At 39.3% G+C, this 17,993-nt stretch overlaps 1 protein-coding gene across 3 annotated transcripts in view; it reads left to right on the plus strand.

The window, feature by feature from the left end:
• Positions 1–17,993, plus strand: part of UBE4B (ubiquitination factor E4B) — a 141,914-nt gene that overhangs the window by 100,115 nt on the left and 23,806 nt on the right. For all 3 annotated transcript variants that reach the window (XM_004385149.1, XM_023739408.1, XM_023739407.1), the window contains 5 exons: positions 5,544–5,643; positions 6,742–6,869; positions 7,725–7,823; positions 8,613–8,848; positions 14,937–15,063. In XM_004385149.1, the coding sequence (XP_004385206.1) occupies positions 5,544–5,643; positions 6,742–6,869; positions 7,725–7,823; positions 8,613–8,848; positions 14,937–15,063 (690 nt within the window). The remainder of the gene's footprint in view (positions 1–5,543; positions 5,644–6,741; positions 6,870–7,724; positions 7,824–8,612; positions 8,849–14,936; positions 15,064–17,993) is intronic.

Here is a 17,993-nt window from a genome sequence, read left to right on the forward strand (position 1 = left end):
TTGGTGAAGAATATTGAATATACCATGGACTGCCAGAAGAACAAACAAATCTGTCTTGGAAGAAGTACAGCCAGAATGCTCCTTAGAAGTGAGGATGACAAGACTTCACCTCACGTACTTTGGACATGTTATCAGAAAGGACCAGTCCCTGGAGGAAGGACATCATGCTTGGTAAGCTAGAGGGTCAGCAAAAAAGAGGAAGACTCTCAACGAGATGGATTGACACCGTGGCTGCAGCAATGGGCTCAAACATAACAACGGCTGTGAGGATAGCACAGGACCGGGCAGTGTTTCATTCTGTTGTACATAGGGTCACTATGAGTCAGAACTGACTCAACAGCACTTAACAGCAAAAGCTGTCAACCTTCTGAATTACTCAGGAAATTGGTTAAAGTAGCACAGCCAAATTTAGAATCTGTTGCCTCCAAAATCCGAGTCTGAACAAGTTTTGTGCTTTTTGTTTAGTAATACAATGTGCTAGGGATATCAACTATTTTTTTTCTTTGGATGGAATTCCAGACCACTGGACCCTCAAGCTTTTGAGGTGGAAGTTATCTGAATTTGCATGTGATTTCTCTCTCAGTCTGCATTTATCTTACCAAGACATAAAGGATATCTACTACTTCTTATTCAACAGATCCGATCAGCAAGGTACCATCAATATGGATCAGGACTTATGTCCTTTGGTAGGTGACACAACTGCAACCTCTGCGAAGTCGATTATGGCACAGAGCCAGAGAGACGAGAAGATCCCAAAACAAGACTGAAGCTGTATTGCCAGTGCTGCTAGGTGAAAGCAAATCGCTTCTGATGTTCTCTGTCTGCGGGGATAGAGAAAAACACATTTGTCAGCTTAATATTTGCATACCAGGGGCCAGAAGCTGTGTTGTTTCCCTGAGTAAAATGACCACATTTGGAACAGCTGTGCAAATTTAGAGTCAGTACTGATTAAGTAATTTATTGTCATTATTCAAGACTCATCTATCTTATGTATCGTTTAAATAGGACAGTGAAGTAGGAATGCAGTGGGGACCACCCACCCTGCATTCTTCAAACCCACAGTTCCTCCAGGGATGCATTATTATTTTGTTGGTTTGTTTTTGGTTTACTATTGATGCAGTGGCTAAGTACTCAACTGCTTATTGAAAGGTCGGCAGTTCAAACCCACCCAGTGGCTCTGTGGGAAAAAAGACCTAGCAATCTCCTCCTGTAAAGATAACAGTCTAGGAAATCTGTGGGGAAATTCAGTTCTGTCTTATAAGGTTGCTGTGAGTCCGAATCAGCTCAACGGCAATGGGTTACATGTTTCCAGATTTTATTGCTTGCCACTCCTTTTTACATTTCAGACTTTCCTTTCTTTTGTTCACCATCATATTGTGAAATTCATCCATATTTTTGTATGTAGTAGTAATTTGTTCATTTTTTATTCCTGTAAAGAGTATTCCTTTGTATAAATATCCTATAATTTAATTACCCTTTCTACCAGTGATGAACAGCTGAATTATTTCCAGTTTTGGGCTCTTGTGAGTAAAGTTGTGGTGAACATTCTTGTTTATACCATTTGATGCATGTGCTGTGCTTTAGTAGATACTGTCAAATAATTTTCTAATTTACTGTCTCCATCCATAGTATATGGAGAGCTCTTATTGTTCCACAGTGGTTTCTGTCTTTTTCGTTTAGCCATTTTGATGGATATATAGGGAATCTCATTGTGAGTTAATGTGTATTTTCCTGATGACTAATATAGTTGAGCACCTTTTCATTTGTTTTTCAGCCACTTGTATATCTTCTTTTGTGAAGTACCTCTTCTAGTCTTTTGCCCCTTTGTCTTTTGGGTTGTCTGCTATTTTCTCATTATTTTGTAGGCAATTCTTATATATTTTAGATTAAGTTCTTTTGGCTCTAAGTAGCATCTTTTGATAAAGCAGACGATCTTAATGTTAACGTAGTTCACATCACCAGTCTTTTCCTGTATGATTCCTGCTTTACATTCTATTTAAGGCATCTTTATCTACCCCTACATCATGAAGATATTTTCCTGTTGTCTTCTAGAAGTTTTATTGTCATACTTTTATTGAGAACTTTCTGTTTAGCTCTACAGTCTACCTGGATTTGATTTTTGTTTATGATATGCAGTAAGAGACAAGATTCATTAAGGTTATCCAGTTAACTTGGTCCCATTTACTGAGATCATACTTTTCCTACAGCAGTGGCACTTTAATTGTAAATCAACTGACTATATGGGGTACTATTTCTGAAATATATCCTGTTCCACTGGGTACTTGTCCATCTTTAGCCCATTCCACATTATCTTCTGAAACTTTCTAATAGAGTCTGATAACTGGTAATGAAAAGTCCTCTAACTTTGTTCTTCAAGACTGTCTTTGCTCTTCTTGGTATATCCCTTCATTATTTATGTCTTCTTTAATTTCTCTCAGTAATGTTTTGAAATTTTCTGTGTACAAATTTTGCATATCTTTCAATACATTTATTCCAAGATACTTGATTTTTGTTGTTGTTGCTGATGTTTGCTGCTAGCATATAGAAATACAATTGATTTTTGTATATTGACCTTGTATCTAGCTACCTCGCTAAAATCAGTTATTCTAGTACTAATACTCTGTAGACTCTTTAAGATTTTCTTCTACTTACCATATTTTTACACAAATAACACGTACCTTCTACGTTTGTTTGGCAACCATGCCTCCCACCACCAACCCCAAGGTATTTTCGTAAGTGCACTATGCAACATGTAAAAAAAATTGGCATAGTGGGGCTTACAAAAATACCCCTCACGGGGAAGGTGCCATTAGCAAGCAAACGTAGAAGGCACATGCCATTTGCATAAAAATACAGTAATCATGTTGTCTGCAAATGATGACAGTTATCTTGTTTCTTTCCTATCCTTATACTTGCTTTTTTTCATACCTTACTGCACAAATTCTAGTGCAATGTTGAATAGAAATAACCTTCTTGCATTGAGTTACCAGTGTTCCATCCTCTAATGCTAAGTGGCTCTTCACTGCTTTCAAAACAGCCTAGTCAAAGAACTGCTCCCAGAGGCCCATTTTCTTGAGGGCCAGTTACTGGTAGCCTCTTCTGGTGCCAGTAACCATATTGATCATTACCTATTGCTGCTGTAACAAATTACCACAAACTTAGTGACTTAAAACAGCATAAACTATTATCTTACAGTTCTGGAGGTCAGAAGTTCTAAATCAAAGCTGTATTTCTTCGGGAGGCTTTAGGAGAAAACCTATTTTCTTGCCTTTTCCAGCCTTTGCCAATCGCCTATATTTCTTGGCTCGTGCCCCTTCCTCCATCTGCACAGCCAGACCATAGCTTCTTCAAATCTCTCTCTCTCTCTGACTTCTGTTTGTGTTGTCACGTCTCCGTCTCTCACTGTGACTCTCCTGCCTCTCTTTTCCTTAAAAAGACTCTTGTGATTACATTGGGCCTACCTAAACAATCAAGATTCTTAACTTGATCATACCTGCAAAGTCCCTTTTGCCATGGAAGATAACATGTTCACAAAAAACCCAGAATTAAACCCATTACTGTCAAGTTGATTCCAACTCATAGTGACCCTATAGGACAGAGTAGAACTGTCTCATAGGGTTTCCAAGGCTGTAAATCTTTATGGAAACAGATTGTCACATCTTTCTCCTCTGGAGTGGCTGGTGGACACTTTAACCACTGTGCCACCATGTTCACAGATTCTGAGAATTCTGGCATAGACATTCTTGGGAGCCATTATTCTGTATACCATAGTCATGTTTCAATTGTAGACAAAAGAATTCACTTGAGCTGGGATAGGCAGAAAGGAGATTATTTATTATAAGTACTGTTTGGCTTGTTGAATCATTGAAATGGCTGGAAAAGAAGACTGCCAGAGCTATCCTTTGTACCAGGCTTGGGAAAGAAGCTGCTTCAGGGTTCAGCCTGGCAATAGAACATCTGTCACAGCTTCAGCCCAAACCCCTCCACCACTGTGTTTGCAGAAGAATCATGTGGCTGCCCCTTCACAGTATTCACTTCTGCCTTCAGCTAGGTGGTGTGCAGAAATGCCCTCAGCAAGAGTCTGGGAAGTGTTTTTTTAAATTTGTCAACGTCTAGTTTCTGACACAATGTCATAAGAGAAAGGGGTTGAAATAGTGTTAAGTGAGCTAGCCTTAAAAATACATAGCATGTAGAGTGACCAGGGAAGACTTTACCTTGCCTGTACGTGATATTTGAGCAGACACTTGAAGGAAGCGAAGGAACAAGCCATAAAGATAATCTCAGAGAAGAGCATTCCAAGCAGAGGAAACAATTATAGAGGAAAAACAGAAATGCCGTTTTTTTAAGTAGCTTTTTGCTTTGGGTAAATGAGTAGGCACGGTAACCTTGAATTTTCATGAGAGACTTCTTTTTCTCCAGAAAACAAATAAGAGAGCAATGTACTTCCTTTCTAAAAGGATCACTGTATTTCCTCAAATCTAAGATGCTGTCTTAGTCATCTAGTGCTGCTGCAACAGAAATACCACAAGTGGATGGCTTTACAAAGAGAAGTTTATTCTCTCACAATCCAGTAGGCTACAAGTCCAAATTCAGGGCATCAGCTCCAGGAGAAGGCGCTCTCTCTCTCTCTCTCTCTCTCTCTCTCTCTCTCTCTCTGTCTCTGTCTCTCTCTCTCTGTCTCTCTCTCTCTCTGTCTCTCTCTCTCTGTCTCTCTCTCTCTCTCTCTTTTGGCTCTGGAGAAGGGTCCTTGTGATACATCAGTCTTTCCTTGGTCTGGGAGCTTCTTTGCACAGGAACCTCAGGTCCAAAGGATATGCTCTGCTCCTGGCACTGCTTTCTAGGTGGTATGAGGTTCCCACGTGTCTCTGCTGGCTTAGAGATTGGATTAAGACACTATCTAATCTTGTAAACCTCATCAGCATAACTTCATCACAGTGATAAAATTTATAACACATAAGGAGATCACATATAATCTCATCATAGTGATAGAGTTTACAACACATGAAGAAATCACATCAGATTACACAATCATACAACACTGGGAATCATGACCCAGCCAAGCTGACAGATATTTTTGGAGGACACAACTCAGTCCATGACAGGTGCCATCAAGGAGCCCTGGTAGCACAACCATTAAGTGCTCAGCTGCTGACTGAAAGACTGGTGATTTGAACCCACCCAGGGGGCTTCTTGGGAGGAAAACCTGGTGATCTGCCTCTATAAAGATTACAGCCTAGAAAACCCTGTGGAGCGGTTCTGCTCTGCCACATGGGGTTGCTATGAGTTGAAATCAGCTCAACAGCACCTAACAACAACAAGGTGCCATCAGTTTTAAGACACATCATCTTTTAGGAACCAATAAGAAAGACAAATGCTACCAGTTAAACCATAATTGCCGTGGGTTTTAAGATAAATCCTGATTTTAAAAATGTTAAGAGGCAGGGAGAAAAATGTATGTCTTAGAGTCAATCAGATGGTCAAGATGAATAGATAAGATGGATCTGTGTGTTTTTGGTCATTTAACTGTTAGTCTTTCATTCCAGAACTGTGGAAGATCTGAAAAATAATGAAAGCCAATGGAAAGATTCCCCACTGGCAACTAGACATCGCGAAATGCTGAAACGCTGCAAAACTCAGCTTAAGGTTTGTGTAGTTAATTGGAATAATTATGGAGCAGCCTCATAATAGTAATTTTCCCACCAAAATATGTATCTTGAGTGAATGGTTTAGTATCCTTACTTTTTCTTTTATCATTTTTCTTCCCCCACCCTCAGGATAAAATAATGCATTTTAAAACTCATTGATACTTTCCATGTATCTATATGTAATTATTTAAGTCTCAGGTCAGAATATGTAAATGTAATGGGCTAATGCCAGTGATAGGTATGAATTCTTATTAGCTTTGTTGTCCTCAGTTTAATATCACTCCCTCTTGCAAGACCTACCCCCCACCCCCAACTCACTCACTCACTCCAATATGTCTAGCCATGTATTTTCATGATATTTGACACAGGGATTTGTGATTATGGGAAAGCCTCTTTCCTTTGCCCCTCATTCTTCATTTTTAATTTAAAATGATCCATCACATAGAATCTAACTCTAGATGGGAGGATTTCTGGTTATGACACATTATAGCTAAAAATAAATGCTGGGAAGTTGTACAAGGAAAGAATAGATAACACATTTATGCATTTGTCTTATGTTTAAATTATAAAAGCTGAATGTTAGTTGCTCATGCTTTCTGTTGCTAGTAAGACAGTATGTGGACATTTTACCTGACATTACGTTCTGGTACAAGTTAAGGTCTAAGTTTAATTTACTAATAGACAAGACCTCTTCAAGATGCAAGCTTTTGCCCAAGGGCGGCTCTTAAGTAATGAAGCTGGGATTCACGCTCAGATTTGTCTGGCTTCCTTCCACTAACCATCCCTGACTGCCAAAGACTCCCTCCCTGCTAGCCCCCTCCCCCAAGTCAAGTTACTTAACTGTAACAGTAATAACCTTTTCGAGCACTAACAGTGTTAGGCTTCGTACTCAGTGGTTTGCATGGCATGCCTTTTTATTTTTCTCAGACAAAAGAAAGATCTTGAGACATGACCAGCTTCCCACAGCTAGTTGGAAATGGAGCTCTAGAAGCTCTAGAACCTAGATTTCCCAGCTCCTGGCTCCATTCCCTGCCTGGTAACAGTGCAGGTACTTAGCTGTGACTGATCTATTGGGGGTGCATACCTACTTCTGCAGAAACTGGTACGGTGCAAGGCCTGTGCTGATGCTGGCTTACTCGACGAGAGTTTCCTGAGAAGATGTCTGAATTTCTACGGCCTTCTCATTCAGCTGCTGCTCCGCATCCTGGACCCTGCCTATCCCGAGTGAGTGTGCTCTTTCCTCTTGTCCTCATCTCTAGTCTTCTGGGCCGAGTTGTCTTTATTGTTCTTCAAAGTTGATAACTAAAACCAAAACCCTTCGTTTATCAAGATTTCCCTTCTCCATTTCTTTAGTACGTTTCTGTAGACTCTGAAGTTAGTGTATAATTAGTAAGAAGTATTTTCCCTGAACGTCAGCACCTGCTATTTTCATTTTGACATAGTACTTTTTAAAAAATGGTTATAAAATCTTCGACTGATAGAAAAGAAAATTTATAAATTGGAAGCTGAAAGCTGAAGATCTCAGGGTATTAGACCCTCCCAAGCTCGGGGTGCAGGAAAACACCCAGCTAATTCAGAGAGGGAGCTAAGAACATTGTTGATTTCTTTGTCATCAGTTGGGCATCTCCTTCAGGCAGCCATTATTCTTATGAAGTCTCTGGGTCATTGACGTTGGTGATATTGACCCAAGCCCTCTGCAGGAGTAGAAAATGTTATTTAAAATACTTGTGTAGCTCTGTTGTCTCCAGTAGTTTGAGTTACACAAAATGATCGATATGACCTTTTTACCTTCTTCGAATTTTAGTGCATTAAACTTAACAATGTTAAGGAAATCAAGAAAAGAAAAAGCATTTCACGCACAGTTTCATCACCCTAGCATACCCACTGTTTTCTTTATTCTTTGTTCATTTCTGGTTGTGGCTTCTTTGCCTGTGTATTATTTCCATGTAGTTATAGCATGAGGTTTTTCCCCAAGTAGAATGCTTACTTGTAGTGAAGGATAATATTCCTTATAGTTTGATGTGCCAAGATCAACTTCTGCTTTTTAAAATTGTGCTTTTTATTTTTCTTCTTTGACAGTGTAACACTGCCTTTAAATTCAGATGTCCCCAAGGTATTTGCAGCATTGCCTGAGTTTTATGTAGAAGATGTTGCTGAATTTTTATTTTTTATTGTACAGTAAGTGCCTTTAAAATATTACATAATTGTTCCAATGTGCTTTTATGTATGATGTGTACATGATATTATGAACTATATTACAAGCCTTCATTTTATGCCTAACATTTTGTGTAACTGCTTTAACTGAATGCTGCCTCCAGAATGGAAAAATAAATCCAACTATGGCAAGAAGCCAATTCCAATAATATCTCGAAGACAGCAGTAGAATTAATGTTGATAATAATGTACTCTGTGAAAATTGAATTGAATTTCTAATAGTTGAGTATGTGTTTCTGGGAAACAGAAGGCGCGGGCAGTTTATAAATATCTGAGTGAACATCCAAAGGCCAGAAATAACCCACATCTATATTCTGTACCAAAATTTTTCTGAATTTTGTACCAAAATTAGAGAAAGCTTATAAGGAGACAGTTTGAGTTTTAAAATTGTTATTTCCAGGTTTTTTTTTTTTTTTTTTTTAGGGCAATTAACTCCGTCAAATGTTTTCTTAAAAGATGTTTTGGTAGTGAAGATCTTTTGTGAAATTTATGTGACTTAGTCATAGCTTTGGTTTATTTTTTTTAAATCTGGTAAGTTAATATAATACACTACAGCCAATATAAGCATTGGGGTTGGAATCTGTCTAGTTATAAAGTAAGTGATCAATTTAAACTCAGATCTTAAAGCAAATTCAGTATCTTTGCTCCTGAACCTATTCCTCTTGTATTCACCTCCTGACTTAATGAGATCAGCATTCAGCCAAGTTCAGTCTCTCAGAGATTTCTTCTCTTACTCTTCTCACCTCTCTTCAGATACTCTCCTCAGGTGCTTTATGAGCCCTGCACTCAGGATATTGTGATGTTCCTTGTTGTGATGTTATGCAACCAGAACTACATCCGAAATCCATACTTGGTGGCCAAACTTGTAGAAGTCATGTTTATGACCAATCCTGCTGTTCAGCCACGAACCCAGAAGTTTTTTGAAATGATTGAGAACCACCCTCTCTCCACTAAGTTGTTGGTACCATCCCTGATGAAGTTTTATACAGGTAGGTTGCTGTGTATGCGGGTGACACATGGTAGGCTGAGTTAGGCCAGCCTGTCTAAAGCCAGTGGACAAAGTTACTCTAAACCTGTTACCTAATATCCTGACATCTGCTTTGACATCTGCTTTAGTATAACCTACTAACCCACTACCAGCAGTGAGTTCTGTTGGTGTTTTCTCCCCTGAGTAGTAGAACTATTACTAGTCTTTTATGATTCATCAGTATCCATTGAAAGTTGGATAGTTATTATTGAGATCCAATTGGTTTCAACAGCACAAGTTGGTATTTTTATCTGAGTGAAATTATCTGGTTCATTTTAGCTTTGAGCCTACAGCATTAGTTCTAACCAGAGTTTCCAAACTGTGGGTAAAACAGAGAGCATGTTAAAAATGCTTACTTATTTTTGGACCCCACTCAAACCAGTGAAACCAGAATCTCTTGGAGACTCTGAAAGTGTTCGCTCATTCACTTGCTGAACATGTGTTTATTGAGTGCCTACTATTTGCCAGGCACTGTTCTAGGTCCTAGGTTACACTTGTGAACAAAACTGAGAGCTCTGTTAGAAGCCCTCCTTTTATGGTTGGGTTTTATTCCACATTTGATTTTTAATTTAGCTTTTGAACTACAAATGTGTTTTCATGAAGCTGATTACCTCTGAGACCTATTAACCTGTCCTCTAGCAAAGGCACATGATTGTACTCATGGAACATGTTCTTACTAGTCTGTATATTCTTCAAAAAAAGGAAGTGTGTCTTGTTTGTCTTCTTCCATTGAACCTAGCATGTTCTGGGTGCTCAGTAAATATTGATGGCATTTAGTAGAGTGTACTCACCATGATTACCAGAACTCTTGTAAGTAGCCCTTGGCTGCCTGGAATATAGTCCCTCACTGTTCACAGCAGCAGTGGCCAGACTGAGGATTCCTACTACTGCTCATTTTGGTCTGGTGCTGTCATCCCTCTCTTCCCTTCTGAGGGTCCCAGTGATTTGTCTCCCTGCTTTCCCCTTCGTCACTATTATTTTGCGGCATCTAATAAGAGTTTCAAGGAGCCATGGTGGCACAATGGTTAAGCACCTGGCTGCAGACTGAAAGGTTAATGGTTCGAACCCATCAGCCACTCTATGGGAGAAACAACCTGGCAGTCTGCTCCCTTAAAGATTATAGCCTAGGGAAGGAACAACTCAGAAAAGGAGGGTGAGAATGGTTGCACAGCTCGAAGAATGTAATCAGTGTCACTGAACTGTATATGTAGAAACAGTTGAATTGGTCTATATTTTGCTGTGTATATTCTCAACAACAACAACAAAAAGATTACAGCCTAGGAAACTCTATGGAGCAGTTCTGCTCGGCCCTATAAGGTCACTATAAGTTAGAATTCACTTGAAGGCACACAACAACAACAAGAGTTTCTCCCCTTCCTCAGCCTGCCCATATCTTCTTAAACCTAAAGCAAGTCCACAGCACTTTGAAGTGTTGTTAGCATCTTTAGTTTAGCAACAGCAGAGAACACTCCAGGGCAAAAGGCTCCTTTTTGTCTCCCCAGGCCTTCTTTTTCATCCTTTAGCCTTGATAGGAGCGGACTGTGGATCACAGCTTTACAAATGGAGCATCATACATTTCAGGGCAGGACTTAGCACAGTACCTTGCACAAATCAGACTTAGTTATGCTGAAGATAATTCTTCAGTTCTTAAAAGAACAGTGAGGTACCATTTTTCACCTATCAAATTTATTTTTTAAATGCTGACATAGTAGTTGTAGAGAGATAAAGTAACCTGCAAAAACTATTTAATCTGTTCTATAGCCAGTGTACAAAATTAGCGCTGTGAAACTTTCATGAAAATGAGAATTGATAAAGCTTTTCTGGCAGTCCACAATGAAAGCCTTAAAAATGTTTATATCAGCCAAGGTTTAGTTAAGAAAGCGGAAACATCCCTATTATTTTGAGACGGAGATTTTAATATAGGGAAGTGGTCGAGTAGGTATCAGAAGATTGAAAAGGCAAAAATAGAACATTGGGGTAACACAGATTATAGCTGTAGGAAGTAGCCATCGTCTGTCCCTAGGGCTGCTGGACAGAGAGGAGAGTCTGAGGTTATTAGAACCTAGCAGCTCAAAGGAGGGCTTCTCAGAGGTGGGACCCAGACCTCTGAGGAAGGGACGCTGGTGGCTGGTGCTGGTATCTCTGAGGGGCTGTGAGGTTGCTAGTTCTGGGAGTGCGGAACAGAACTGGAAACTGGAGCCAACTGCCACCACCAGGATGAAGAGCCATTGCCAACAGAAACAGTGAGCAGCCTGAAGAACCCAGTCCCGTCTCCTCCAGTTTTCCAATTCCCCTGCCGCGCCCCTAATAGAGCTCCAGCTGGCAAAGAAAAGATGTGATTTACAGAGTCCCAGCCCCAGCATCACAAAACAGTATAAAAGGCAGGTTTGGAGCTGAGAGACAATAGCAAAATAACCAGGATACTCTTTTACATATAAATGTAATTTCTACTAATTTATTCTAGGGAAATAATTATAAATATAGGTAAAGGTTTAACTATAATGATATTCGCTGTAGCATTAATTACTGTACATTGTAGTGAAAATATTACAGACAACCTATACTTATGGATAAGTTAAATAAATTACAGTCCATCCATACAGTGAGCCTAGGTGAGCCATGAAAAACAGTGTCATGCTGTGTGCACTAAGTGGGTAAATAACAGATTTTTTAAATGCCAAGTAATGAAACAGTATGTAAAGCACACACATGTATAGTGGAAAAACATATGGAAGGATATATACCAAAATATTAACAGTGAGTTGGCTATTTTTGAATGGTAGAATTATGGATAGCTTTCTTTTTCTTTTTAAGTTACCTAAACTTTTTAATTTTTCTACAGTAAGCACGTATTATTAGTATGAATGTGTGTGTGTGTGTGTGTGTGTGTGTGTGTATGTATAAATTAAATGAATCTTGTACCCAGTTAGTGACCTGGGCCTGTCATTGTGGCTTTGGGATTAAGTGTGTATGCATGTGTGCTCATGTACACACATGTATGGAGGAGCAGAAACAGGGCCAGGCCTCTTGCCTGGTGGAGCCCCACTGGTAATGATCCAAGAGGTGGCGAGCAGGTGCTCTTTGCCATGGAACAGTGTGCCCTCTAGCCCTGGATAGATGATACTTGTACTAATAATAGCCACCACTTATTGAGTACTTACTAATCCTTTCACTTAATCCTCACAGCAGTCCTAAAAATGAGTGCTATAAATATCTCCATTTTACAAATGAGGAAACCGAAGCTTAGAGGGGTCAAGAAGCTTGCTGAAGGTCAGCAGCCAGTGAGTGGCAGACCAGAAGCCTCAGCAGTTGGACTTTATCATAGGTGCTCCGGATTGCTGTGCTGGTCTTCTTGCAGTTAACAAGAGGCTGGAGAGGGTCCAGCCTAGAACTCCATGTGGAAAAGGGGAACTGACCAGACAGTCCCAAGGCCCTTGGAAGAACTGAGGGGGACTAGGAATTGGCCAGAACTAAAAAGGTTCCCCTGCTGTGGGGCATCATGGGTGCTCCCCCAAGTGTCCATGAGCCCCATGTCTAAGACCCACTGGTCTAGGTCCTGCGTTCTGAACATGTCTGACTCTTAGAGCCATAGGTATGTGAATTAGAGTCACTATGGGCAAGATAGAGATATATGGAACAAACTCTGTGTTACACACCACCACAGTGACAGTATTCTAGCATAGAAAATGCTTAAACTCAAATTTTAAGCTCAAGAATAGTTTCGAAATAAAAATAATTTATATCACAGCAGCCAGTTCTTTAAAGAACAGCTCCCAGTAGTGCTTGGGGCTACTTAGAGCTTGGAAGAACATTGATAACCTAGACTTATTTCATCAAGACTCTTCTTTTTACCAAAACCGATCTAAATCAGCAAGGCCAGCGTTAGCAGAAATGGATTCAATCACTAATTCAGCAAATATTTATGAAGTACCTATTGTGTGTGAGCACTGTTTTCAATGCTAAGGCACGGTGATGAAGTTGTCGAAATCTCTGCCTTGCTGAATGAGACATTATAGTTGGTAGACAAATGCTGAACAAATACTTAACATACTTCCAGATTGTGAGTGTGGGAGGAGGGCATGGATCTCTTTTAAGCAGGGCAGTCAGGGAAGGTCTCTGAAGAGATGGCCTTTGTGTAACATCAGAAATGAGCAAAAGATTGAACCATAAGATTCTATTAGGCCACAGTGTGGCAAGCAAAGGAACAGGAAGTGGAAAGGCCTTAAAGTACAGACAAGCTTAATGAATTCAAGGAGCAGTGAAGAGACACGAAGGGCTGGAGCACAGTGAGCAAGGGGGGTTTAGAAGGGGTAAGGGAAAGCCAGCAGGGGTCCAGTTCATTTAAGGCCTTTTAGAACTAGTACTTGTAAATTAGAACTTGGGCGTATGCAGTTTTGAGGGAACATTAGAAGTAGGAAAAAAAGTGTTGTGAAGGAGCCCTCACGGCACAGTGGTTAAACATTCAGCTGCTCACCGAAAGGTCAGTGGTTCAAACCCACCAACTGCTCCACAGGAGAAAGATTACAGCTACTATGAGTTGGAATGGAATCAATGGCAACAAGTTTGGTTTGGGTATTATATTAAAAATAGTTATTTAACTTCAACTATATTCAGGACACAGTATGGGCAGTTTTAGATGATATAAAGGGTGTTGTGTTGGGCTCTGCTTAAATCAGCTCTCCACACTTTATTTAGTTCACCCTTTTATACAATTAATAAAATGACACTTAGTTCATCTTAAAAGAAGATTGGCTTAATATATATAACTGCTTTCAGATCTTTGTATGGTAGGTGTTATTTACCTTATTCCTTTCTTTGTAAATAACTTTCTATTTTAGTCATAAAAATGAGTTCACTGAAAAAAAAATTGGGAATTCTAGAAAATAGCCAGGAGAAAATAAAAATCCATGATAATCTCTGTTAACTCAGGATCTTTGTTAACGTTTTGCTCTGTATACTTCCAACTTTATATATGTGTGTGTGTGTAAGATTATGCCCCCCCAACTGTATAATGTTTTATAACTTGTAGTTTTCACTTAATATATCACACATTTTTTGTGTGTTTTCTGTTGGGTATTTAGATTATTTATATTTGTTCTAATATAAATGGTACTTTAGTGAGTACCCTTGAAGATCTGTCTTTGAATATGCCTACAGGTGTTTTCTTGAGTAGAATTGGTAGATCAGAGGGATAAGCATATTTATGGCTTGTGGTACCTTTTGCAAAATTACCTTTAGAATAATCGTATCACCATCATTCCCACCAGCATTTACTAGTGTGCCTATTACCTCAAATCTTCACCTACTCTCAGTATTGCCGTTTTTGTAATGTCTGTCAGTTTGACAGTTGAAAAATAGTATCTTTTGTTAATTTACTTTTTTACATTTTTCTTAAGCCTTAGACTTTACCTAATAGTTTTTCCTCTTCTTAAGATTTGTCATGAATTCAGTAATTTCTCATGCTTAAACTGTTTGTCATTTGGCTAGACAAGTTTACTCTTTCTTCCATTTTAATAGGTGTAGGGATATTGATAATCAGTAAAGCTGGTTGATGAGTACATGGGGATTCACTATACTTTTCTTTACTTCTGTACACGTTTGGAAATGTCCATAGTACAAAAGTTTTTAGAATAACAAAGACACATTTAATAGACCCATGGCCCTTAATAAAGTACAACTCAATTTTTTTCCACTCAAGGATGCTCATTTGAAGTGTCTGTATGTCTATAAACATGTAACTTGAAATTGAGGGAGGTATGCTAATTCAGCTCTCAGTCGTTGATAAGTTGATGCTACCTGATGATGCAAAGTGACTTCTCAGCCCACTTCCTTTTGGTATTGTGTCACTGCCAGACCTGCATTGTAAAATTTTTATCTTTAAAACCAACTCATAAATTCTCTCCTGCCTTACGTGCCAGATATAGTTGAAATTTTATCAAGCCTCTGATTTTGCAGATTTATATTCACTTGATAACATTGTAACAGCAGTGACTGCTTTTAGAAAGACAAGAAGGTACATATCCTCCAGTCTCTTTGTTTTTCTTCTTTAGATGTTGAGCATACCGGAGCCACCAGCGAGTTCTATGACAAGTTCACAATTCGCTATCACATTAGCACCATTTTCAAAAGCCTTTGGCAAAACATAGCTCACCATGGCACCTTTATGGAAGAGTTCAAGTGAGTATTGGGCCCCTAATGTCACAGCTTGCTCTCTTGCAAATCTCTGGTAGGATTGTGGCTTAAAAGCTTTCACAGCTAGGTTCTTGTTGATTGTGTTTATTTGGTCTCAGCCTTCTTTTAAGTTATCCAGATGGTACTGCTAAATGTGGGCAGGGTTATCTAAATGTCTGTGCTTGCAAGATATTGCTGAACTTTAGATTTGCCAAGATTCTTCAGGGATGGTATATGTAAAGAAAGAATCTATAAATATTCTGAAATGATGTGTTAAGTGTTTTTTAATGTTTTTGTGATTACAGTGAATATGAAGTTGCCAGAATGACTGAAATGAGATCTTATAGTGCTCTTAAATATTACCTCAAACCTTAGAGTTAGAAATGTTAGAGGGACTTTAGATTTAGAAGCAGTTAAGTTAGGGTTGTCATTTGAAATGCCATTCTTTATAGTAAGGCCGTAAACTTTGATCAAGCACTTTTTATACACCTACCTGAAATTTCAGTGACCCCTGAAACCTGGGTGTTAGTAACTCCCTCTGCATATTCCATCAGTGCTTTTAAAAAAAAAAAAAGTAGATGAAAATGTTGAACTCTTGAGTTCTTCACAAGAAATTTTATCCCTCTACTTGGGTCTTTTTTTTTTTTTTTTTGATGTCCATATATTTCCTATTTTTTATTTATTTATTTAAATTTTTTTTATTGTTGTAATTAAATGAAGTTTACATTTCAAGTTATTCTCCCATACAGAATTTTTTTTTGAACATACATTGTTATGAGACCCTAACTGCTCACCCCATTCTGCAACAACACACTCTTCCCCTCTGCCCCTGATTTCCCCATGAACATTCAACCAGCTCCTGACTCTCTCTGCCTTCCCCTCTCACCTCTGGACAGAAGCCGCCCCTTTGGTCTCTTGTATCTACTTGTCTAAGAGGCACATTCTTCACAAGTATCACTTTATGTCCCACAGTCCAGTCCAATCCCTGTCTGAAGAGTTGGCCTCAGAAATTGTTTTAGTTCTGGGGTGATGGAGAGACCAGGGGCCATGCCTTCCAGGGTGCCTTCAGTCTTAGTCAGACCATTAAGTCTGGTCTTCTTACTAGAATTTGAGTTCTGCATCCCATCGTTCTACTGCTCTATCAGGGACCCTCTGTTGTGTTCCCTATCAGGATGTTCATTGGTGGTAGCTGGGCACCATCTAGTTCTTCTGGTCTCAGTCTGATGACGTCTCTGGTTTATGTGGCCCATTCTGTCTCTTGGGCCAGTTCTTTCCATGTGTCTTTGGTGTTCTTCGTTCTCCTTTGCTCCAAGTGGTTGGGACCAATTGATGCATCTTCGATGGCTGCTTGCAAGCTTTTAAGACCCCAGACGCCACTCACCAAAGTAGGATGCAGAACATTTTCTTAATAAGCTTTGTTATGCCTATTGACATAGATGTCCCCGGGAAGCATGGTCCCGAGACCCCGCATCCCTGCTACTCTGTCTCTCAAAGTATTTGATTGTATTGAGGAAACTTCTTAGCTTTGGTTTAGTCCAGTTGTGCTGGCTTCCCCTGTAGTGTGTGCTGTCCTTCCTTCACCTAAGATGATTCTTATCTACTGTCTAGTTAGTGAATAACCCTCACCCTCCCTCCCCGCCCCCGTAACCATCCAAGAATGTTTTCTTCTGTGTTTAAACCTTTTCTTGAGTTCTTATAATAATGGTCTTATACAGTATTTGTCCTTCTGTGACTAAATAAATTTACTCAGCATAGTAAGTTCTAGCTTCCACCGAGTTATACGATGTTTCACAGCTTCATCATTGTTCTTTATTGTTGTGTAATATTCCATTGTGTGGATATACCATAGTTTGTTTATCCATTCGTCCATCGATGGGCACTTAAGTTGCTTCCATCTTTTGGCTATTGTGAACAGTGCTGCAGTGAACATGGGTGTGCATATATCTATTCGTGTGACAGCTCTTGTTTCTCTAGGATATATTCCTAGGAGCGGGATAGCTGGATCATATGGTACTTCTGTTTCTAGCTTTATAAGGAAGCACCAAATCGATTTCCAAAGTGGTAGTACCATTTTACGTTCCCGCCAACAGTGTATAAGTGTACCAATCTCTCCACAACCTCTCCAGCATTTGTTATTTTGTTTTTTTGGATTAATGCTAGCCTTGTTGGGGTGAGATGATATCTCATTGTAGTTTTGATCTGAATTTCTCTGATGCCTAATGATCGTGAGCATTTCTTCATGTGTCTGTTAGCTGCCTGAATATCTTATATAGTGAAGTGCCTGTTCATATCCTTTGCGCATTTTTTAATTGGGTTATTTGTCTTTTTGCTGTTGAGGTTTTGGAGTGTCTTGTAGATTTTAGAGATTAAATGCTGATCGGATTTGTCATAGCCAAAAATTTTTCCCAGTCTGTAGGTCTTTTTACTCTTTTGGTGAAATCTTTGGATGAGCATAAGTGTTTGATTTTTAGGAGCTCCCATTTATCTAGTCTCTCTTCTGGTGCTTGTGCATTGTTACTTATGGTTCGTATTGTGTTTATGCCATGTGTTAGGGCTCCTAGTGTTGTCTGCATTTTTTCTTCCATGATCTTTATCGTTTTCAATTTTATATTTAAGTCTTTGATCCATTTTGAGTTAGTTTTTGTACATGTGTGAGATATGGGTCTTGTTTCAGTTTTTTGCATATAGATATCCAATTATGCTGCCACCATTTGTTAAAGAGACTGTCTTTACCCCAATTAATGGACTTTGAGCCTTTGTCAAATATTAGCTGCTTAAGCCATCTAAGACTCCACTGGTCTCATCCCTTCGGGAGCAAGGGAGAATGAAGAGAACAGGATACAAGGAAAAGATTAGTCCGAAGGACTAATGGACCACAGCTACCAAGGCCTCCACCGGACTGAGCCAGTACAGCTAGATGGTGCCCGGCTACCACC

Source organism: Trichechus manatus, unplaced genomic scaffold (assembly GCF_000243295.1).
Source record: "Trichechus manatus latirostris isolate Lorelei unplaced genomic scaffold, TriManLat1.0 scaffold00133, whole genome shotgun sequence".
Classification (NCBI taxonomy): Eukaryota; Metazoa; Chordata; class Mammalia; order Sirenia; family Trichechidae; genus Trichechus; species Trichechus manatus.